General features: G+C 36.6%; 2 protein-coding genes across 5 annotated transcripts in view; both read right to left on the minus strand.

Moving 5' to 3' along the window:
* The window catches only part of pcm1 (pericentriolar material 1), a 52,332-nt gene extending 51,841 nt beyond the window's left edge, over nt 1–491 (minus strand). For 2 of the 4 annotated variants that reach the window (XM_084392148.1, XM_084392147.1), the window contains exon 1: nt 337–491. The gene's annotated coding sequence lies outside the window, so the exon portion shown is untranslated. The remainder of the gene's footprint in view (nt 1–336) is intronic. The other 2 variants (XM_084392146.1, XM_084392145.1) reach the window with 1 other exon arrangement.
* A 2,448-nt stretch (nt 492–2,939) lies between these two features.
* Nucleotides 2,940–25,343, minus strand: part of mtus1b (microtubule associated tumor suppressor 1b) — a 45,762-nt gene continuing 23,358 nt past the window's right edge. Inside the window, exons 7-15 of the mRNA XM_084395808.1 lie at nt 16,027–16,256; nt 9,364–9,430; nt 6,397–6,611; nt 5,993–6,098; nt 5,794–5,867; nt 5,513–5,608; nt 4,978–5,094; nt 4,167–4,264; nt 2,940–4,033 (exon numbers count right to left, since the gene is read on the minus strand). Of these exons, the coding sequence (XP_084251934.1) occupies nt 3,826–4,033; nt 4,167–4,264; nt 4,978–5,094; nt 5,513–5,608; nt 5,794–5,867; nt 5,993–6,098; nt 6,397–6,611; nt 9,364–9,430; nt 16,027–16,256 (1,211 nt within the window). The 3' untranslated portion in view covers nt 2,940–3,825. The remainder of the gene's footprint in view (nt 4,034–4,166; nt 4,265–4,977; nt 5,095–5,512; nt 5,609–5,793; nt 5,868–5,992; nt 6,099–6,396; nt 6,612–9,363; nt 9,431–16,026; nt 16,257–25,343) is intronic.

Consider the following 25,343-nt stretch of genomic DNA (forward strand, 5'->3'; position numbering starts at 1 on the left):
TTTGACACGGGCTTGGTGGTGTTAAACTTGCCCACCTGACACAAAGGCATCTGACCGGTGCATCACTCTCAGATAATACAAACCACTTCGTCCACCTTCAAGCGCTCCAGATCAATTTGTCCCATTTAAAATGTTATGAATTTTAGTCAAATGAGAGCAAAACTTTCACATTTGAGTGGTAATTCACTCCGGGTTACGAGATAAGCTGGTATTTGTTGAAATGACTTTGAATTTCTTTAGTAAGGGAGCTAGCAAGCTAACAGAAGTTGAGAGAGAGAGAAACAACTGCACGAGCACAGCAAGCAGGCTGTTTAAGTGAATAATCAGGAAACTTACCCTTAACGTTGTGGCGACCTATTACTGGAGCATGAGAATTATTCCCATGTGACGTTTATTAAAATCCCAGATAAAGTGTCAATGCGTAGTGTGACTTCCACAAGGAGTAACCGCCTGTCCAGTAGCGGCCATCTTTACCCCATATCCAAACAAACAGGCGGAAGGATACCGTTCTCATTTTAATTAAAACATAATTTATTGTGAATTCCTATTTGTTCGTTATATATTTTGACATTAAAAGTTGTATATTTGTATTTCAAAGATAAGATTATCAAAAGGTCAAGCTAGCGAACAAACTGAGGACACAAAAGAGTGGTACTATTTTACTTCTCGGAAGCATTTGGGGGAGTTGTGCGCAATGTCTTAAAAGTACAGATGCTGTGAAATGTAACTGATGGAATGATGGTGATGAGTGAAACATGTATAAATATTTTACTGATAAAATGTCATAGAAAAGTGCTATTATGTAATGCAATCTTATTAAAACCACTCGTATTACGTAAATGAATCTATATATTAGACAATTCATAGATAGACCATATTGAAACTGAATTCATGAGAGAGACAAAACAGTAGCCTACATATGTGTGACAGTTGTTGTATAGAACAATGTCACTTGAAGGATGATAAGAACAAAATGACAAGGTGAATTAGCACAGCCAAACTACTAGTAAGTAACCTATAGGCCTATTAGCTTGAGGATGACCATGGATTAAGAAACTTACAAATGCATTATAAAAAAAAAAAAAAAAAAAAAAAAAAATAGATAAGTAGGTTTTATTGTTACACTTTATTTTCTTGTTCCAGTGTACTTACCCTAACCCTAACCCTAACCAGTAAGTAGGCTACATGTGAAATTACTTAGTACTTATTTGTGTAAGTTGCTTGTAGTTATGCATTTTGCAATTGACTGTAATTACTTTAGTAAGTAGTCTACATTTAACGTGTAACAAGGACAGTGTAAAATAAAGATTTGCCGGTATTATTCTAAATTAATTGTAAATTCTAACACTTGGTTTTAGGATTAATTTCACTTGCATTAAAGCTTTGATTTGGCTACCCAGTTTGAACAGACCTTCATGAGAGTTCATCATGGAATTTCATTTTGAACAGATTTTGGTAACACTTTATTTTACAGTGTCCTTGTTACATATGTTACATTTACTTACCATAGTAATAACAGTAAATTATGTATAATTACATGCAACTAACCCTCAACAAAATCCTAATCCAACCCTAGCCCTATAGTAAGTACATGTAGTTGCTTAATATGACTCAGTACTTACATATATAATTACACTGTAACAATGACACCTTAAAATAAAGTGTAACCCAGATTTTTACAGTTAGTCATATTTCTACCCGAACAGCTGAGCTTTGGGTTGTGTTTGCACAATCACTGAATATATGGCATTATATTGATCCATAGTAGGCTGTCAAAATCATGCAGTGGAGGAATAATGTCAGCATTTTCTCAGTGCATTTCAATAAGCAAATACTGTTAGCTAATGTAGTCTGTGAGGAATGTCATACGGATATTGACACATGCACACGTACGCATATGCACACGTATGTGCTCTCTCTAACATGAACACACATGCCCTTTATAATATATCATTCCTGGCTTCTCAGGCACACACACACACATTACATAAAAAAAAACTAAAAAAAAAAAACTTTGTATGTATCTTTGTGTGAACATTTTGTCACCATAATGTAGGGTTTACCAGGCCACGTACACACACACACACACACACACACACACACACCACAATAAATATCTATAGTGTGATACCATCTGCCTAGTAATAATTATTTATATTTGCAGTTTGCTTCCCTTTCAAGTTTTTATAGTGAAATAAATGTGGACATATAAATAACAAAAATGTAGAAATAGCTCAATGAAATATTCAAGCATGTCAAACTCATATATACTATGTATAGACTAATTTGTTGAGTGTTTGTAAACCTATCTTGTCAGTAGTCCACTTACAGGAGAACATACAACTATGCATTTATATCCACTAGGGGTCACTCTCTTTTATACAATATGATTTGTCATTCCACATAGAGTGAAAAGTTTTAGCTTTAACCACAAGGTGGCAGAGTAGGTTAAAGGGATAGTTCATGCTCACTCTCATGTCGTTCCAACCACTGTATGGGATTTTTCTTCTGTGGGGATTTATATCTATATCTATATCTCTCTCTATGTAGATCTATCTATCTATCTATCTATCTATCTATCTATCTATCTATCTATCTATCTATCTATCTATCTATCTATCTATCTATCTATCTATCTATCTAGTTGAATAATAAACCGTTTGGTTACCACTGACATCCATTTTATGGACAACAAATACAGAAACTGGTTATCAACATTCTTCAAAATATTGTCTTTTGTGTTTAGCAGAAGAAAAAATGACATGAGTGAAAGTAAACGATGACAGCAAGTTTGTTATGTTTGACAAGTTTGTCTTACAGAGAAAGTGTGAGATAAAACCGAGTGGAAGTTAGGGAGAATCAAACCAGAAGTGCCGACTGTGCCGAATGCAAGCCAGATTTGGCCCAGAATCTGTTGCTAGGCATATTTTAACTCCCTAATATTTCCTCTGTGTAACTCTAATGCATTTCTTTATTACTCATTTAAACAAATTCAAAATGTAACAATCAGAAAGTAATTAAACTTCATGTGCTATTTGCAATACAATAAACAATACAAAACATAAAGGATAAACATTCAGAAATTTAATGCATTAATTAAAAAAATAATAAAAAAATAAAGCAAGGAAGGGCACTGCGGTTGAGACAGGGACACATTCACACCTAAAGCGTTCTGGATGTGAGGGCCACTGAACACAGTTTGGGAGAGAAGTAAATACATTCCACAATATTAGGAACAGAGATCTGGATCTAGATGCAATCCAGTTAAAGGTGTGGTTGACATTTAAGCTTCTTTCTTGAAAAGTCTTTTTTCCCCTTTCTGAACAAAACCTTCTGTATATATGCTCTAAAAATAACCAACCCAAGCAAATAAAGGGCTTTGCATCCTGTTTTCAATCCTTTCTGCAAATATCATATAGTGTTCTTGTGAGCATACAATGAATAGGACAGCTTTACATCTTTTACTTACCATGTACAAACCATTTTTAATTAAAAAGGGATAAAAGAGCACAAGTATAACGGAAAACAACAGTCCGAGGAAGAGGTACTCTATGTACAAGCCCTGAGGTATGTTCCCTCCTCAGAGACATTTTTGTGTATGTATGTGAAAGAGATGTGAGAGAGAGACAGACAGACAGACAGAAAAGAACAAACAAGCATGTAACAGAACAAGGCAATTCCTTGATCTAGAAGTGCAGCTGTGCATCATTGTCTTTAACTGGAAAAGGGAACATTTATAAACCTTACAAGTCTTTACAAAGTGTACAAGTCCTATTATAGGAATAAATTGGCCAAAAGGTCCATAGGTGCCTCTGAGTTCAGAGGTTATCTGGGTGATACGGGGGTTGTGGAGAAGGAGGTGGAGTTTTGGGGCAAGGGGAAGGGAGAGGTGGGCGAGAGGCGTCGAGGGCTGCAGAGGTCTCCGTTGTGTAGCTTCCACAGCAGCTCCTCGTTCTCCATAGATAGCCGTTTGTTGACCTTCGACTCTTTCTGTAGGGTCTGTTGAAGCATGGCCTGCTCTGAGGAGAGCTGCCTACAGTCAAACAGAAAGAAAAAAAAAAAAGATTTGAAATTCTCTGCTTTGAGAAAATAATACACTAATATTATAAACTAAAATGCTGTAGGAGAAGATGACAAATCAAACGCCTTCAGTTTTTGAATCTTACTTTGAAAGTGCAGCATGTTTGTCCATCCTTGCCCTGTAGTCCTCGTTCTCCTGTTGGACTTTATTTAAACACTCTTCCAGTTTCAAATTATCCTCAATCTGTGAACAATGATAAAAACATTAACGTATTATTTATTCATCAGAGACACTACATCAATGGTAAACCCAAAATGAAATGAAATGAATGGAATCTAGTTGCATTCCTTTTTGTTCTATACATTGATCTATAATACGGATTACCAAGATATTTACTTTTAGTCTTTCTGGATTTCTGGGGGTTAGAAGGTTTCAATGTGGCAAGTTACAGCAGGTCTACTGAGGGCTATTCCTACGGGGATAGTTCGCTCAAAAATGAAGATTCTGTTATCATTTATTCACCCTCAGGCTGTTACAAACCTGTATGCATTTCTTTATACTGCAGAACACAAAAGAAGATATTTTAAATTTATCAGTGTGTTTTTATGCGTACAATAGAAGTCAATGGGGTCCAATGTTATTTTGGACCCAAATTACTTTTATTATATGACTTTCATTAAAAAAACATTCTTCAAAGTATCTTCTTTTGCGTTCCACAGAAAAAAAGGAAGTCATTCAAGTTTAGAAAGACCTACGGGAAAGCAACTAAAGAAATTTCATTTTTTGGAGATGATCAATCAGTAAATATCTGACAGTGCGTAATTATGTGATGGGACTCATGGGAAGCGACGTCACAGCAGACTCTTCCTTTAAATGACAGGAAGGCAGTTGACCTGGCAAAGGCTAATTATACATACAGTGATACATGTATAATATAAAACAGTACACATCCTCACCAGTTTGTCCATCTGCATGAGTTTCTTGTCTTGCTGGTGTATCTGGTTGGTCTTTATTTCCAGCACAGCTCTGAGACTCTCCAGCTCCTGTTCCAAATACAGTGTGTGGGCGTCCTTCTGCACACAGAGAAACAGGTGCTCAGTTTGTGTTTCACGCCATATGGGAAGACAAAGAAGTACACTTAACATCTCTATGGATCGCAGGCTTGGCATGGGCCACGGTAACTGGCTTTACATGGACGTCCCACTAACCCCCTCGAAACTATGGTTGGGGTTGTTGTAAACAAGCTTGCCGAAATAAGAACACAAGAACCACACTTTATTAGGGTCAATTCTTAGAGTGTTGTTATTGTTAACTTTTTTTAAAAGCACATTTTTATTGATATTGACAATATAAAAATATTGATAAATACTATAATTTTATATTACTGGTAGTTTGGGGGATTGTTCATCAAATCAGTGAAAAAAGGATTTAAATTCACCAACCCTGTGCTTTTACTGTGACTAATGCATCATTGCAAAGTGCAAATTTTACCTGACTTTTGTCTGCCAGAGCTCTCCTCCGCTCCTCCTCCGCTCTCAGTCTTTCTTTCAAAGCCTCGTTTTCTGCTGTCAAAGTCTGAATTTTCTCCTGTAGGGGAGAACAGTGATTGAATAATATATATATATATATAAAAAACAATGATACATACACACTTATTTGCAATTTTAAATTTGAGTAAATAACTCAATATTACGATTTTAGAAATTCAATAGTAAGTTATTGTAACATATTATTCATATTCGTAAGTTAAATGGTAAGATGGTGATGCATACATTGAGCATAGCCTCAGATTCCTTCACTGTTTTATCAAGTTCTTGCTTGTCCTGTTCATGTGTCTTCCTGAGCTCTGGAAAAGAAACAAACAAATCTGATTGATCTCTTCTTGACAGAATAGATTACATCAAATACAAAATATAGAACATTAAATGAAAGGATAAACAATAGGCCTTTTCATGAGTGCAGTGATATTACCTGCAAGTGAAGTCTCATGTTCATGTTTCAGTGTTGCTATCTGCTCAGTGTGTGCCACTGCCTGTTGATTCCTCAGAGCTTCTTGTTTGTTCCTCACATCATCCACCTGTCAGTAAAAACCATACTCATCATCTTACAATGAAAACATTAAACATGTACTTATTTTTCCCTTAAGTTGTGCCGGTTGGTCCTGCAGAGCGGATGCAGCATCACGTAAAAGCTAACATCAAAGCTACTGATACCATTTATTCACATCCATCCATGAATAATTTAAAAACAAAAACATGCAAATAAAAAGTGTGCACACATGTAATATTGCGTGATTGGAGCTGTGTGATTTGAATAGTTAAACGTGATTACATAAGACTCGTAATTTCTTTGTGAAAGCCCAGGTAAGATCTTACCTGCTGCTGCATGAGTGCCCTGCATTTGTCCGCCTCCCTCTGATAGGCCTCGTGGGTCTTGTCCCATTCTGCAGAGTAGAAGTCCTTCAGTCTCTCCTCCAGCTGCTGTAGTTCTGTCTGATGCTGCTCCTGTAGTTTCTGGAACAATTCCTCCAAAGTCACACGCACTTCCTCCTTTTCTTTCTCCAACTGCTCACAGCACGAGACAGAGTTACCTGGGGGATGAGTGAAGGAGAGGAGCATGTTAGGAAGATGAGTCTTGGTCATCAGCACTCTCAAGACTATATAAACTTGGCCTTGGTCTTATTGCTCGGTCTGGATCTGGGTCTCCAGTTTATTTCCATCATACTATGTTTAACTGAAATTAATGCAGAAATAAATTCTCCCTTATCTCTTTCAGTTCACTAAAATACTTTTTAAACAGGTCTCGGCCTAAATCCGGGCCTTGGGGAGTTTGGTGTTGGTTTAGGTCTTAAAGGTTCTGGTCTTGACACTAACTTTGGAATCTTTAACAAATTCTAGAATTTGTATTCTATTTCTAGATTGTACGGCATATTTAATTTATTCTAGAATGTTCTGATGGTTCCATTCTCTAAAGAAACCGTAGAATCTAGAACGCACCAGAATAGAATGTACTAGTGGTAAAATTCTGTAAGGACTTAGAATTCTATTCTATTTTGTGACAAAAATTGCAAATTGAATCCAGTCTCTCTCAAATTGAATCAAGTCTAGAAAGTTGATGGTTCAAATTTCTAAAAAGCCAGTAGAATCTAAAATAGAATCTTGAATGCACTAGTGGTTAAATCCACTAAAGGACCTATAAAATCCGAATGGAAAGAAGAATGTACTGGTAACCACACCATTTACACCAAAAATTACATTTATTATATTTGTGTGGCTGTTTCTTGAGCACCAAATCAGAATTTTAGAATGATTTCTGAAGGATCATGTGACACTGAAGTAATGGGTGCTGAAACAATGCCACTTTGCCATCATAGGAATAATAATTTGAAATGTGTCAAAATAGAAAGCTGTTATTTTAAATTGTAATAATATTTCTCAATATTCCTCACCCAAAAATGAAAATTCTGTCAGTAATTACTCACCCTCATGTTGTTCCAACCCCGTAAGACCTTCGTTCATCTTCGGAACACAAATTAAGATATTTTTGATGAAATCTGAGCGCTGGCTCCCTCCTCCATAGGCTTCTAGGTGACCGAAACTTGCTGGCCCAGAAAAGTTATTAAAGAGATCGTTAATATAGTCCAAGTGACTCCAGTGGCTCAATCTTAAGTTTATAAAGCGACGAGAATACTTTTGTGCACAAAAACAAACAAAAATAACGACTTTATTCCACTATTCATTTCCTTCTCGCTGGGCCTCGAGTTAGTTCACGTAGTGTTTTTGCGCAGCGCGTCTGTGTTACACGTCACCACGTAGGCTCACTATTGGCCGACGCTGGTCATGTGTGTGATGCGTGTGACGTACAACACAGACGCGCTGCGCAAAAACACTACGTGAACCAACTTGAGGCCCAGATAGAAGGAAATGAATAGTGGAATAAAGTCGTTATTTTTGTTTGTTTTTGTGCACAAAAAGTATTCTCGTCGCTTGATATACTTAAGATTGAGCCACTGTAGTCACTTGGACTATATTAACGATCTCTTTAATACATTTTCTGGGCCAGCAAGTTTCGGTCACCTAGAAGTCTATGGAGGAGTGAGCCAGCGCTCAGATTTCATCAAAAATATCTTAATTTGTGTTCCGAAGATGAACGAAGGTCTTACGGGGTTGGAACAACATGAGGGGGAGTAATTACTGACAGATTTTTTATTTTTCGGTGAACTAACCCTTTAATGCAGCATTGGTGAGCAGACTTCGTTCTTTCAAAAACTTTTGAATGATAGTGTACTTAATTCCCTAAATATTGAGTAAAATCAAGAGTGAAATTTTAAACTTTAGGAGCAGAGTGTCATTTGGCCAACTGCACCTTCAGACTTGCATTCAGAAGCCAGTGTGAGTGAAACATTCCTCATATGCCACACACATCCTTCACACTTGTCCTGAAGCCAAAGGCCATGACAGTGCGTAAGGCCAAACTAATTAAACATAACAAGCAGCCATTCCTTAACATTCTACAGCATTAGAAATGTGTGTGTCCGGGCTTGCCAAGAATGTATGTGTATTTGAGTTCAATGTACAAACGCATCGAGTAGTAATATGTTGTTGCTAACACATACAAATAAAAACACAGACTCCAAACATAGTGAAAGGCTGCCAAATGTCTACAGGGTATAATAAAACAGGTGGAGTGTGTCTGACGTGTGGATGATCATATCGGTTTCCCAATTCCCAAACACTGAGCTGTACAGTTTCATCAATACAATGCTCATCACAAGAGCATAACACAGGATAAAACATGAAACAGCCTCACTCTGGAATGTAGGAACATCATCGAACAACAAATATATGACTGGCAAATCACTCCAAGGCAGTGAAGCCTCATACAAGTGCTAATTGGTGTTAATGATAACACAGACAAAGAAATATTACTAGAATTGTACATGTACTAAAGAAAATTTGAGTGACGCTTGCCACCACAATGCCAAGGCTAAGTAAAAAAGAGCCCAATCTTAAGTTTCGGTGATATTCTGGCCTCTAAATATGGCTCGGGTAAATTATCTGTAATAAAAAAAGACTAAATTCTGCAATCTCAAGTAGGTGTGAACCCGAAACTAAACACTCACTCAGCCCTATTTTATTAGGATTGTGCCCTTGAGCAAGGCAGTTATCCCAAAGTTTCTCACAGAGACTTTCCCTACAATTAGTGTTCTTCAAGTCACTTTGAATAAACGCACCTGCTAAATGACAGCTATCTAACTAACATGAAAGCTTACGTTCTGTGAGCTTTGAGAATGGACATAGAAACCAAGCCTCGGTGCATTTGACTGGACATGTGTTGCTTACCCAGTTGCTCTTGCAGGTTGTTGAGTTGGACAGAAAGTTCTTCCCTCTGTTTGACTGCCACATCACGCTGTAACAAATGACAGAAACAGAACTGAAAAACAATTGTTCAAACCAATCAAGAAAATGTAAAAAGATAGCTGACAATAATATGTTTAACAAAGATTTTGGACTTACATATATAGAATAAAATAAAAAACAAATTAGAAAGGAATACATAATTTATATTCATTAAAAAATATGTTTTTAAAGAATAAATATTCCATGTAGTTTAATGAATAATATGAGGTCATAAAAGTGGCATAATTTTTATATAATACACAATTTAAAATACAAATATATAATACGAAAAGCAATGTATTTTAAATCTTTTTTTAGTATTATAGCTGGTCACATTGCAATATTTCTTAAAACCTTTTAATGTGGCAGATCTGGCCCACTGTAACAAACTAAATCTAAGGGACAGAGGTTTTTAAAATTTTTTATAATAAAAACAAAAAAACAATGAAGGCTTATTTTTATTAATTATAATATAAATATTAGCTGGAAAAAAAATTATGTTTAAAAATAAATATGTTTAATTTGAAGTACTAAAATTACTAAGATTAAAATAAAAATGAATTAAAGATAATTCGTTTTTTTTTTTTTTTTTTTTTAAATAAAGCACATAAAATTACTAAAACTAAAATTTTGATGAAAACTGAGAATATAAAAATAGCTAATACAAATCACTGATACATACTATAATAGTATAAACATGACATTCAAATAACACTTCTGTCCCACCAAATACCCTTAATTTTGCCAATTATTTTTTAATTGAAATTAACTACTGCTTTACTTATAGCCAATGAACTTAAATGAGCCAATTTTGTGTTGAACAAGACATCAAACACAGTTTAATCACAAATGAATGCTTAAACTTTATCAGTTAATTCATTGATTAATTGGCCGTTTAATGTTGGTACTTTTTTTGTCTATTATAATTAGTTTATTTATTTAGAAGTCCGTCACGGACCACCAGCGGTCCAAAATTTGAGACCAACTGCCCTACTGAAAGCTGCAGGTCACTCATTGAAATTTCCCCAAAACTTCTACAAAGTTCAAGATATGCTTCAATTCAACCCCACGGATGTTTTAAAGAGCAAACACATTTTATTATTCATTTTACACACTGAATAAACACTCACCCTCAGATACTAACTATGTTTAAACATACAACAATCCCCAAGCCTTTTCAATGATATCATGTATTATGCGTGGCTCTCAGCTTGACACTGTCTGTATTGGCAAAATGGGCTGTTGTTGTTGGATAAGAACCATCTCAATCAGTTTCTTATCAGCAGGCGTGATCAAGGGTCAGTGTGAGGCCGAATTAAATGTTTCAGTAAAGAGGTATGTGTGTGTCTGTGATCAAGTGCCGGCTAATGTCACAGTAACTTCTAAATAGCCAAAGATCACACAGCCTGGGAAAGATTACTATGTTATGTGATAAAGACTGTCAAAGACCGCTAAACACGTGATAGGCAAACTTAACAGAACATGCTGACACACAAATCTCCAGTCAAACTCCATGTTATGGTTACTTTTACTATACTCACACACACTTGGGTTCACGGCCTAACATACGAAGATAGGGGTTTACACCTCAAACACACTCAGCATGGACAAAACACACAAAGAACACTTTCTGTGACACGCAAACACATGATTGTGCACTACACAGTATTGCATGCTGAATATAATTTCTGATAACAAACTGGAATTTGAACCACAAACAAAATATATTACTCCAAACCTAATCCCAGATGTACAACACATGATACACAACTCAGAATTTCCTGCCATTACAAAATATCAATCACCCAACAAGCCTAGCAATGGTTCTGCTGTTGAACAGGAAGTTAAGAATCAAAAAAGCCAACACACTGAGAAAGAACTTACTGAGAAACAGAATGGTAGGCTAACTAGTAAATCTGCCAATATCAGTAGTTGCAAAATAACCACTCAAAACGGAGAGGAACTAGACTGCACCTTTTGATTCTTCTTGGAGCCAGGGTGTTTCTTTAGGCCAGGTTTGCTCCCGGAGGAGCCCATCTTCTCCTCCTGCCCTCTCCTCTCCCCTAAAACCCAACGATCTTCAACTACTTTCCTCCTTCTCTACTCTTTAAAACTGGTCTGTCAGCATCAGTCTCCAGGCACGCTGCATTAGAAACCGTTCCCTCCCTTTCACTAACCTGCCCCCGTATTCCTCCTAAGAGAGAGGGAGCGCAAACTCAGATAAGAGAAAATGGAAAGATGAATGTTGAAGGAGTGAGTAGGTGGAAAACTCAGTTCTGCGGTTATGAAGAAAATCTTTTTTTGGTTTTATGGGCAAGCAATTTGATTGGTCCTTACTGATATAAGTAATAGATGAATCACATTTTTCCAGGCTACACGGAAAGAAGTAAGTCCAAAAGGTGAAATCAGAGTTACATAACATGGCTGTTTTATAAATGAGATTGCGCTTGGTGCATTGGAGTTTATATAACGTTATGGTCAACGTGGGAACCATAACATGGCATAAGACTATAGGTCTGCAAAGCTGTTCAGTTCAAGTTCAAATATAAATGGGGGAAGAAAAAATATATGAAGGATCAGGTTAAATGAGTACATAGAAAGAAAAAGTACCAAACAGATTTTAATCAAATCCAAATGCAATAGTTTTGATGGCAGTTCAAGCATATGCAAATAACCTACAAAAGGCACTTATCGTGTTGGAATTCTTCATTTCTAACACCTATTAGCATGTGCTTGAATGCTTTATTTAAATGTTTTCAGGTATGATTTTATATGACAACTTTTAATTGAAATACATAACTTTTCAGTGGAGATTCAAGAGCAACATTTCCCACTAAAAACAGGCTAAAAATGACATGCAACCATATTCTATGAAATACGGTATGGTGGAAAGCGGGTGGGCGGGTACAGAGAAACATTGCTCTACTGTTATCAGCCAAACAGCTGTGAGGTGGGAAAATACACCCCGCCCCTTCCCTAAGTCCCGCCCCCTTGGGCTCAGTAGCAGCTGGTGCATTCCTCACAGCAACATCTCACCTCCTCTGTGCTCACTATCAATCACTGTGGGTGACACAAGTGCTAAAACTGTCAACTTTCCCTAAAGCAAAGTCTCTCTTTTTTCATTGAGCGGAATGAAAGCAAAAGATTTGTGTGTTTCCTAGAGAGCATGTGAGTGTATGCGGGGTTTCTGGAGTAGAAGTGCAAAATTTGTGAAGTATCCTTGGTGTTTTTTTTTTCCTGTTTGGATAAGAAGAACTGATGGCGGGGTGACTTGCTATTACTGAGAGATAAGGAGATAAGATAACAAATTCACATTTTATATAGGACACTGAGGAATGCATGGAATGAGATGGAAAAAGGACTGGCTTGAAGTTTAAGAAAGAAAGAAAGAAGTTGTGGGTTTCTGGATGTAATTGTACGCCTGGGGTCAAGATTACTATGGGTGTGGGGTGCACATTGAGTAACCTATTAACATAGTTACACTAACATTAGCACACATAAGCCAACGTAAGTCCCCTACTTTAAACCTAGACAATAGTGTTTACCTATAGGTGGGTTCAGGCACATTAGAGTAAGTTTAAAGTCAACACAAAATCAAAATTGACCCTATTTACTTTCTCAATACACGTTTCTGGCCTTGTGCATGATTCATTTGCGCACATCATTTCAAGGAAAAAATATGTGTTGTCATAACCTTTCAACACAATTCTACCTCTGAAATGCCTTTTTTCTGGCTGCCTTATTTCTCCAGCCTATCTGCACCAGTCATTGTATGAAAAGTTTGCACTTTTCATGATCCAATCAAAAAAAAATAATCTTGTTGAATATTCTAAGTAGGTCCTTTTGAGTGTATGTTATATCCTTGCTCACTTTGATCTCTCCGGCCTCAATTAATCGCACCTAAAATTCAAAATCAAGCAAAATTTCTGCCAGCCATGCAGGAAATACAGTAAAGATCATCAAGTGCAGTATATAATTCAATAGAGCATTTTACATCTAGATGATTTTATAGTCAACGGTTCTGCCTCAGGGCCCATGAGGGTGGGATTACGCTCATTCCTACTCTGTCAGAAAAACCAAAATGCAAAACACTAGCGTGTTACTACACCCCAGTCAAACAAACGGTAGACTTATGAAACTTCAATCTCACACTTTTCCTCTAAGTTTACCACAGAAGTTTCAGAGTGATCAAAGCTGATTATACAGTTTAATAAATTGAAGACTAACTAATGCAGACTGAGTCTGTAGCTTTCACCATCCTAACCTTCCTTAAAAAAAGGTCTTCACAAACACCTGAGAAACTCCCTACTAAGATGTTAAAAAGGCATTCAATCAATCATGAGCAGTGTGGCAAAGATGCGTCAATGTCGGTGATTCATTATTCCGTTTAACTGGTTAGGCAAGCTAAATACCTGAGGCTTAACATTTAAAAATGACTGAATAACTGGTTAGTTGTAATTTCAGTTTTAATGATATTTTTTTGAGACACCCAAAGAAAATGATTCTGATCTTTTCAACTCTAGTACTATCCTGCTATTGTGTTTACCTCATGGTTATCTGATGTATTCAGACCAACGAGAACCCTTAAATACTCAGTAACACCTAGTGATTGACAGTCTCTTTTGATCTGCAAATATTTGCAAACCGAAAGAAAGCAAATGGAGATTTAGCGCTGTGACAGGTTTGTATTCAGGATACAGCCAATCACAAAATAAAGTGCTTTTTCAGACACTCCCAGATATTTGATCATGCCAGGCCCTAAAATTAAAGTTTGATGGCTGACATTTAGTCAAAGAGACCCCAATAAGGCTGACTGTTTCCTCTGAAACTTGTGTGGCTTCTGTTGTGCTGGTTGAAGTCACTATCAAAGCTATTGTAGCCACATTTCATTTAGAGAACAATGGCTGAGGGTAAGAAGTAATTTAAAAGAGCTGAAGATCAATGCGCAAGTGCAACATCTAGCTAAAGAGGCCCATGTGCGGGTCTGATGGCGATGAGCATGAATGAATAGGAACCTGTGTTTTCGGTGGGTTGCAAACAGATCACATGATAGGCTCAGGTCAAACTTGGCTTGTTGACTAACCCAAATCATGCATGACATCTAGAGTGAATGTGAGAGAACATCCCCCCGCAGCCCTCTTGGTTCCAACACACCTGGAAATGTTGGTTAATGGTACCACCATATAAAACGTTTCCTACTTCTGTTTTCTAGACATAACAAACAGGCACATACACTATGACAAGCATATCAGCATGCGATTATCCATAATTACATTTCAGATGGTTATAATTGCAACTGACCCAATTACAGTTTGAAAGGATGAAATTAAAATTTGAGATATCTACAATTATAATCAAACTAATAGAAAAGATGAAGAAGATAATTTGAATAATCATCATATAAGATCATCTAATGATGTTTCACTATCACTATCAAAAGTTTGAGGTCAGTAAGATTATTTTTTTTCTGAAAGAAATTCTTATTTGTATTCAGCAATGATGCATTAAATCGTGTTATATTTATAGTGACATTTAATAATAATAATAATAATATGTTTATTTTATATAGCGCCTTTCTGAGGACTCAAGGTCGCTTTACAATAATTACAAATACACATAACATAGAAACATGACATAGAGATGATACATATAAACTGATACTGATAAACTGATATTAACTATTCATTTATAGTGTTATAAAAGATTTCTATTTAAAATAAATGCTGATTTAACTCTCTATTTATCAAAGAACACTGAAATAAAAACACACCATGGTTTTCACAAAAATATGAACTATATTTCAGCTTTACCATCAGAAATAAATTATTTTAAATTAATTAATTTTCAGCTTTAACATCAGGAATAATGTATTTATTTATTTTTTAATTAAAATGTAAAAGTTGTAACAGTATTTCACAGTTTTTGCTGTATTTTTCAACTAAATGCAACATTGGAGAGCATACAAGACTTCTTTAAAATATCTAAATAAATAAATATATATATAAAAAAAACATTACAAAGTCTTACTAACCCCAAACAGCATAGTGTATCTTAATTTGATTCGACACACAAACTGAAATTTAAACTCGTCAAAATTATAATTTAGCTATCTGAAAATGTGCCGATAGTTAAATCTTAGTGATGGTTAAAACTAAGTTAAATGGAAAGTGCATTCACATTTTTGATATCTGTAAAAGAAGGTTAGTTCCAGATATCTACATCTCAATTGCAAATAGTCAGATGTGACGTAAAATGTCCAGGTATATTTACTGAAGATGAAATAAAACATATTTAATTATGCCAAATCTCATTCTCAAACAGAACTACCCTGTAGTCACAATATACTACTAAAGGAAATGTAGGAAGACTAATGAAGACTTGGATAACCTTAAATTAGTGCTTTATCACACACAGTCCCATTTAAAACCCCAGTTTAGGCAGCTCTCTGCACGTAGACCAATAATGCACTAACAGGTCAACAGACCAACAATGAGCACTGATCACTGCAAGGAAGTAAAATAGAAAACGAATAGGGAGAAAACCTGCAAAGAGGATTATCTAGACAGAAAGAAAGAGAGAAAATATTAAACAGTAAAGCTTTCAAACCTCGCTGAAGATGTGCTGCACAACCAAGGCGAGAGCCTCCAGGCGCCGATTGCTGTTAACGATGAGTTTACGGAGGTGCAGGATGCATTGACTCTTCTTCTCATTTTGAAGACGAAGATCTCTCTCTTCCTCTTCCTCCGTCGGTCCTCCTTGAGGACTAGCTGTGCTGTGCTGCTGTGTCCGTCCAGCCGTTGGCCCAGCAGCTTTGGGCACTTTAGGGCTCTTGTCCACTGTAAAAGAGCGCGTGTTCAGTGTGGTCATTATGTTCAGCATGATTTCACTGTCCAAAATCACATATACTCCTCAAAAACAGTTTTCAAGAAAAAGAAAACGCATACACACCCACACACCCGAAGAACATTAAGTTACTTAAATGATATCATGAGAAAGAAATAAACATGACTGATAGAAAGCTCTGCAACAAAAGCTTTAAGCAACAAACTCAGCCACACAAAAAGCATTGCCCTCTCTTGAGTCCTAGTGCATGCTGGGATTGAATCTTAATGATAATGCACTAAGGTCCAGAGAGCACATTAAGAGTGCATTAGAAGGAAAGAGAGAGAGAGATTGTGTGTGTGTGTGTGTGTGTGTGTGTGTGTGTGTGTGTGTGTGTGTGTGTGTGTGTGTTGAGAGTGCATTTTGGCCCCATCTTCTACAGGCTAAAATATCAAGTCAAAATATGGTTTCCCATCCCATTATCTGTGATGAATACTGACTCACAGATCTCTCGTACAGAAAACAATCAATATATCTACACACCAACCATTTTCACCTTAATAAATTTTAGTTTATATCCATATATTCAAACTGCATACTGAGAAATCAGAATTTACACTGAATACATCTGAAATGTAGAAACATACGTATTATACTGTTCACTGGGACTAAAAGATGTAGGCCTACAGTATATATTAGTGACATGGAAATCTACAGTATATGCACCATCAAGATACATTAGATAATGATTTCATACTTTACCCCCAATAACATTCTTTACAAGGTAAAAAAAAAACATAATTCATTGCAAAAAAAAAAGAAAATAAAGTAGTTATTCACCTTCCCAATTACTGTCAATTATACAAAAGACACAAAGTACAAAAATATATATCTGACTATTTCACTATTATTAGTCACCTTATAGATTTTTCATTTTATTTTCATAGCCAAGCAGTGTAACAAATTATTAAAATGTATATTCAAATATTCCATGTAGTCTCCCAATGTACTGTATATGAGGTCATAAAATGTCTAATAATAATTGTACACAAATTATAGAAAAATATATATACAGGCACTGATGTGATGCTGTCATTGCTTCACATGTCAATTACCCATGTTTAAGCTCTCTTATGTATTAATTTGATATTTAAATCTTAACAAGAGGATTAAGGCTGGATATATGTGTCCATAATTTTGATATTCTTTTGGCTTCTCTCAAACTCCCAGGACTGCTGTAGGGATGACATTCAACAAGAACTGTAATTTGGATGGTAATATAGTCCTCGTTTAAATGTAATCTATATTTGCACAGCAACCTTGTAATATTCCACACACAAACCTGCCAGTTAACCACAAGAAACACATGGAAGCGGTGAAAGGTACAAATTGAATATTACTCTAGTGGACTGATTTGACAGCCACCATTTAAGGGATAGTTAAATAAAAATAATTCTGTCATTAATTTCTTTATCGCGCAAAGCTGTCGTATGGCTTTCAGAACACTTATATAGCTTAATATTGAATATAGCTGAATACAGCCGTAAGAACTTTACTCTTAAGATGTTTTTTGGAGCTTTGATAACCCCCATCCCCCCAAAAAAATAATGTCAGAAAATAGCAGCATCAACATTCTGCAAAACGTCTCTTTTTTTTGTTTTGTGTAGTAATAATAATAATAATAATAATACAAAATAATAAAAAACGTCAAAAATGTTTGGGGGTGAGTAAATGATGACAGAATTGGGTGAACTATGCATTTCAACCACCTTCCATGAATCACAAAGTCTCTCTGATGCCCCCTGCTGGCAGATGCATTCAGAGTTTTGTTGACCCTCAGATTCTGATCACATAGCTTCTTTTATGTGCATTTTGGACATTAAGTCACACAACAAATGATCAACACATCATTCATCACTCTTAATGAAGGGAGACTGCATATATCAACAGATTACACAGACATACAACACTACATTCATATTAGTCTTTGATACTCTTTAATAAGAACACTCATTAGGCAGTCAGTGTATTTAATGAAAACATATCTAATCTTTCTTTATTTTTGACTATTGATTATTTAAATAAATAGAAACATGTAATCCTGTTTATGGTGAATGCACAACTAATTATCATTAAAATGCTTCCTATCTTTCTTTTTTTATACACAGTAAAACTATTTTCTTTCTAAATCTGCCAGTCCAAACCCAAATGTGATGTATAATGCAAAGATCACTGTGACGAATGTCCCTGTTACATTATTTAAACGCAGGCTTGAAATAGCGAGATTGCTGCAGTCCTTTTCTGGCTCAGTGAGTTGTGAGGGGATATGTGCTTTGAGGTAACTGTAATGTCCTTAAATAACTGTAACCCAGTGGCATCATAATAAACAGTGCCCTTGCCTGTGGTCACATGACCACATCTGCGCAATCTGCTACCCCAGTAGACTGTGTCATCAGCTCTGTTCACATCACTGCTGACCTGAGATGCTTTGCTGCGACAGACAGTATTGTGGCACAGAGATACATTTTGTCCTCAAAACCCTAACAAATTGGTATAGTGGCAGTATTGAGGTATCAGATGGTAACTGTGGAATATACTATGATGCTGAATGATTACCACATTTATATGTCATGGTACAGTATTCACATACATGGTACCCTAGAATAGCATGAAATTACCATGGAACATGCCCAATGTGTGTGTGTCTGTTTGTTTGGTGTATTAAAAATATAAAAAAATATGTATTAAAAAATATGATTTTTGTAATTTTTTTAGATTACATTTTTGCCACTTTCTTCTTGTATATTCTGAAAAAATACATATATAACACAAAATACATATATAATTATCTGAAATAGATTATGTTTTTTTGGTCCCCATGAGGAAAACGGTTTATAAAGGATACTAAATTATGTTTTTTTGTTTTTGTTTTTTTTTTTATGCAGAAAGCTTTGATTTGGGGGTAATTTTAGGGTTAGGGGCTAGGAAATGTCATTAGCTCAGTATAAAAACCATTGTGCTTATGGAATGTCCTCATAATGATATTAAAACTTGTTTCTTTTAAAAAAAAGTGGAAAAAAAAACACGTCTACTTCAAAGTTTGCGTTCTCAGGCCACCAAAACGCTGTTGTTGTGTAAATTAATGGCCAGAACGCATTAAAAGTTTTCTGTTTTCAGGTGAAAAAGGTGTCGTGTAAGCGGCCCCTGAGTTAATAACTAATGATTTTTTGCAACAGAAATGAATAAATTAAGACACTTTCTTCTAGATCTGCCGTACAGCCAAAACAATCTTTGTTGCATTCGTTTCCTATTATCACTGTAAAGCTACTTTGAAACAATCTGTATTGTAAAAAGCACTATGAATGAAGGTGACTTGACTTGAAAACCAGATAGGAGATTATTTTGTGGAAAACTAGTTAATGGCGCAGCTGTGTTTGTGAGAGGGAATGACACAGAAGCATAACAATGCTATTGTGGATTTCTTCTTTTGCTATACTGGAGCAAATAAGAATGCAAAAACGAATACATTTGTTGTAGTTTCCTTTCACCACTACAGAAATATAGACAACTATGATTTGCTATGCTTACATTGACTATGACTTACTACTGAGAAACCCTAGAAATGTGAAGGTCCATGGAAGGGTCCATTGGCTGCATCTTGATTACTGTCTGAGTATCTGTTTGATGTGTTTACTGAATTTTTTTTGAATTGGGTTAATAAATAAACTTAAGTGTACAATATGAACTTGGAGAATGTGGCTTTATTAGATTACAAAGCGCCTTAAAAATAGCATCACTACTCTGTGTGAAATTTGGGCTAGTGCACATACAATTAGAGTCTTTGCTTGTGTGTGTGTGTGTGTGTGTGTGTGTGTGTGTGTGTGTGTGTGTGTGTGTGTGTGTGTGTGTGTGTGTGTGTGTGTGTGTGTGTGTGTGTGTGTGTGTGTGTGTGTGTGCATGTGTGAACAGGATAAGTCCATGAGTACCGTGAGTACCGTGTAATCAGTGTGCAGTCTAGGCCTCATAATAAGCGTTTATGATGGTCTACTGTGATAGGAGACACGCTGTGATTGCTGTCCCCCAAACACTCCACTGGAGACAGACCGTAACTAGCTACAACACACATACACACTGAGTAGGGCTCTACCACAGGCGTCCAAACACAAGCTCCGTCAAGCGTGTCCACACCCAGGCCGGATATGTTCATGGTTATGCTAACAGACAGAGTGGTGCTCCTTTGATGCTGTTGTTTCTAGCAACCCTCTTTTCATTACACTGCAAGATTAATCATCACACACACACACACACACACACACACACACACACACACACACACACACACACACACACACACACACACACATACACACACACACACACACACACACACACACATACACACACACACACACACACACACACACACACACACACACACACACACACACACACACACACACAACCAGCAAACCGCAAGCCTTCCACTCTTCCACATAATTACTGGAAGGCAGATGAGGAAATTATGCACCCGTTCTGAAGGAAAGCCTGAATAAACGTTTCAGCATTTTGCTTAATGGAAAGAATTATCTCACTTATACAGAATCAGTGCCACACATTCAAGAGAAGACACATTCAAACACATTACAGCACATCTTCTCAATAAAAATGTGACAGTCATATCTAGGAAGAGAAAACTCTCTAATGATACAGCTAAAAACACTGCCGTTCAAAAATGTGAGGATGATGAGAGTTTCTTAATGTTTTTGAAATAAGTCTCTTACTTATGCTCACCAAGGCTGAATTAACTCTTTTTTTATTATGTTTTAAAATATTATTTATCCCTGTAGAGGCAAAGCTGAATTTTCAGCAGCCATTTCTCCAGTCTTCAGTGTCACATGATCCTTCAGAAATCATTCTAATATGCTGACTTGCTGCTCAAGAAACATTTCGTATTGTTATCAATGTTGAAAACAATTGTGCTGCTTAATATGTTTGTGGAAATTGTAATACATTTTTTAAGATTCTTTGATGAACAGAAAGTTCTGAAGAACAGCATTGAAAAGTACAGATTTTGTAATAAAGTAAAATTATTTACTGACACTTTGGATCAAATGAATGCATCCTTGCTGAATAAAAGTATTTCTTTCTTTCAGAAAACGGACCCCAAACTTTGAACAGCAGTGTATTAAAAAAAGTAAGCACATCGTTCTTTTATTAAATCAGGTTAATTCAGGTCTAATAAAAAAAAAAAAATCATATTATTCAGCCTAAAATCTCTCTCCTAAAAAAAATTACTGTGTGATATAACATTGTATCAGGTAGAAATACCATGGTACTTTGATATATGATTACCAAATGCCATGGTATTTACACGGTCTTCCAGGGTATATCATAGAATACCATGACCATGTCCAAAAAAACATGGTATTAAAATGGTACATGCTAAAATAAACACTAAATTAATTTGGTTGGTTAATCCAGTATTTAATTATATTAAATAATGATTGTACTAATGGATGTAACCTCATAGCAACATTTGACCATATACTATGCTAGCACTGAACAACTAAGTAGCTTTTGACCACCAATTTTCCAGTCTAAAGGACTGTAAGTAGACTAAATCAGATCTGTTGTGACAGTTTGGTGAGATTACCTATCTGAGCATGGCTGGGAAGACAGACAGAAAGTGGCCAGTCTGCTGGGCAGAGAGAGCGACATCCAGGGCCTGTGGTAGAACGACATACCACCATAATCACAACTCAATCAAAATTAGTTTGATTATTTATTCTTATTTAAGATTAGAATCGGGGTAAGCAAGGGCTATGGCTCACTGGAAAGTCAAAGGGAATATGTGAAGAGGATAAGTATGATCACACACACACACAAACTTGCATTCATTTGGATTTTCTATGGATCTCTTTGGATATTAAGGGCTTGGGATTTCCTGTTTTCCCGCCAAAACTCATCGACATGATAACAGTGTGCCATGGATTGCCAGAGTGTTGCTAAAGTGTTGTGAGTGGTTTTAGTGCATTACTATGCAGTTGCTTATTATCACAAGTCTGAAGCGCCCACCTTAAAGTCTCTATATTCTCAATATTCCAATCAATATAAGGTTTGGGTCTCTGCTTAAAGGAATAGTTCACTTAAAAATGAAAATTCTGTCAGCATTTACTCACCCTCAAGTTGTTTCAAACCTGTATGAATTTATTTCTTCTGCTGAACAAAAAGATATTTTGAAGAATGTCAGTAACCAGACAGTTGATGGACCCCATTGACTTCAATAGTAGGACAAAAAAAATACCATGGAAGTCAATGGGGTCCATCAATTGTTTGGTTCTTCAAAATATCTTATTTTGTGTTCAGCAGAAGAAAGGAATTCATACAGGTTTGAAACAACTTGAGAGTGAGTAAATTATGACAGAATTTTCATTTTTAAGTGAACTATTCCTTTAACTACCTGTAAATATATATAGGGATGAGGATATTGTGACAAAAATTGTTAATTGCTTTCAATATAATTATTTTGCATTTCACACTTCTACTCTTAAAAAGATCAGCAATGACATATTTCTACTTCTAGGCACCATATATACAAAATACTTCACAGATGTAGTTCCTTCACACACTCACACACAAGATTGCTAGTGATATATGTACTGTACAGAATCAGAAGGTGGGTCTGGGGAAATAATCTGGATTGGAATTATAAGAATGAGGCCAGCGGTAGTTTAGATTAAATCGCATGATGAGGGATGGAAGCTACAAGTCCAGAGCATGCCATCAAATCCAGATGAATAAATAGATTAAAAAAAGAGGCTGTGTGAGTTTGGTGGCCCACTTTGAGTACACTGTGTTCCCATGCATTTGGCACACACAAACACGCACACATACACTCACACAACATTACATCCCTAAAATTAGGGTTTGTAAAGCATTTGGTCTGATTAGAGAGGCTGTGTTCTCAGATAAAGATTAATTTGAACCGATATCACGTGCACTGTGTACTGGAGCGTTCGACATGTACAAACTGTTCTCTCTCACTCTCTCTCTCACTCACTCACTCAGAGCTGCAGTTCAGGTCACATATATCAGGTCTAGCATGCTAGTTTCTATGGAGACAACCATGAGGAGATGCTGCACTCTGAGTGTATGTGTTCAAAAATGTTCTGGAATTTTCCACTGTGTCTTCCATTAGGGTGAAGACTGTAGACTGCTATACCTACAGTATACCACTTGTGTGGAAGAGAGATAAATATTGTGAACATATCCAGGTCACATTTTACCCATTTTTTAAATGTACTAATAAATTATAGTTTGCATATATAAAGGAATATGTATGTTGTATATATGTATGTATGCATAGTTCCTTCATTAGATTTTGGTGTAAAATTTGATCACACTTTTTCAGAATTGTAAGAGCAGTGGAGGGTATGTATTAATAGACTTGAGCTGATAAAGCAACAGTTGCTAAAACCCTTTCAGAGAGATAATCAAGACTTATTAATAAACAAATTATGTATTACTCTTAAGTGGTGAGACAAGAAGACAGACCTCAGCCAGACAACTGTTCCTACATGCAATATTAACCTCTATGACTGAAATTCTCCAACAGATTCACAGAGAGAGACATGGGGAGGGGGGCTGTTTACATTTGGGATTAAGATGCGGATCACAAGTAGACAAGCGAGACACATTCCCGTTTACACCTGTTTTAATTTGTCTCTTTTGTCCACTTTCAACCACTTTCACCAACCCGATTTTTTCGGGTAGTGTCTAATGGCGGGTAAATGTATGTGCTTTTTTCTGATCCAAGTACGACATACGCAATTTACATGAACACGACCGGAGACGACAGAAAAACACACAGAAAGCAGCAGCTTTTGTTTCTGTTCTGAGAGCCCCAAGACCACTGAACGCTGTGAATGCGTGATAGAAATCAGGAATGGTGAGAGAACATTGTGCTTGGTACATTTTTCGTCTTCAAACCAAACTTGAGTCTTCAGCCGACAAAGTTTAATTCCTGTCTGATTAGCGCACTTCCCATAATGTTTAAGCATTAGGTCAGTAGGCAGAGAGTAGGCGGTGTTTTGTGGCTGTTCGAATGCATTCGACCACATGAGCGTCTACACTACGAAATCAATTCCGGTCGAATGTGTTTTCGACCACTTCCAGTAGTGATCAAAAGTGGACAAGCTCAAAACGTCACCTGTATTTAGCATCGTCCACTTGTGATCTGATCGACCAAAACTCATCTTTATACCAAGTGTAAACAGGGCCAGAGAGAGAGAGAGAGAGAGAGAGAAAGAGAGACATAGACAGATAGGGAAAGAGCATCCTTACATGAACCCTAACCTAAATTTCAAGACACAGAAAGAAGGAGGGCAGTGGAGAATTTAGGTTAGGGCGAGGTGAAATTCAGCTGAGCCCTAACTGTCCTGATATACCACACTATCACACGACTCATCTGTGCTTTATATAATCCCAGCACAAAAAAATCAATACTGTTCCCCTTGCTTATATAAACACTTAAATGAATGCCGTTTATGTATGAATATCAGAATGCAGGCATAGCACAGATAAACCCATAAACAACACAGCAAGCAGTTTCTATTTGCGGCACTGCACATGGTGCACTCTGGTACAGGCATCACTCCACTAAAGATCACGCGACCGAGCGTTTCACTACATTACACACACACACACACACACACACACAAATACATGATTCTTTGTAAGCATCTTCTGTAAAAATAAACAATGGTTAAGGCTGCTCAAGGATGCTCCTCAAATCACGGATTGATCAACGGTAATTATGGCGAGACGGGTGTTAAAAGGAGAAATATGGGAGGGGGGAAGGGGCGTATGGTGATAGAGAGATGATGGGAGAGATTGAGAGATGGAGGAAGGGAGAAGAAACATTCTCCAACCTGCATGGAAGACCACCGTGTTTTTTTTGCATCCCGGCAGTAGCTGGAGATTGCGGAATAGTCCCTTAGCCGTGAGCTTCACGTGGAAGTTTGATAGGGAAAGTCTCGGAGACCATAACATGACCTTCGATGTCCAACTGGAGGAGGGTAAATCCTCCACAAAATATAGAA

This window comes from Rutilus rutilus (genome assembly GCF_951802725.1).
Source record: "Rutilus rutilus genome assembly, chromosome: 2".
NCBI classification, from domain to species: domain Eukaryota; kingdom Metazoa; phylum Chordata; class Actinopteri; order Cypriniformes; family Leuciscidae; genus Rutilus; species Rutilus rutilus.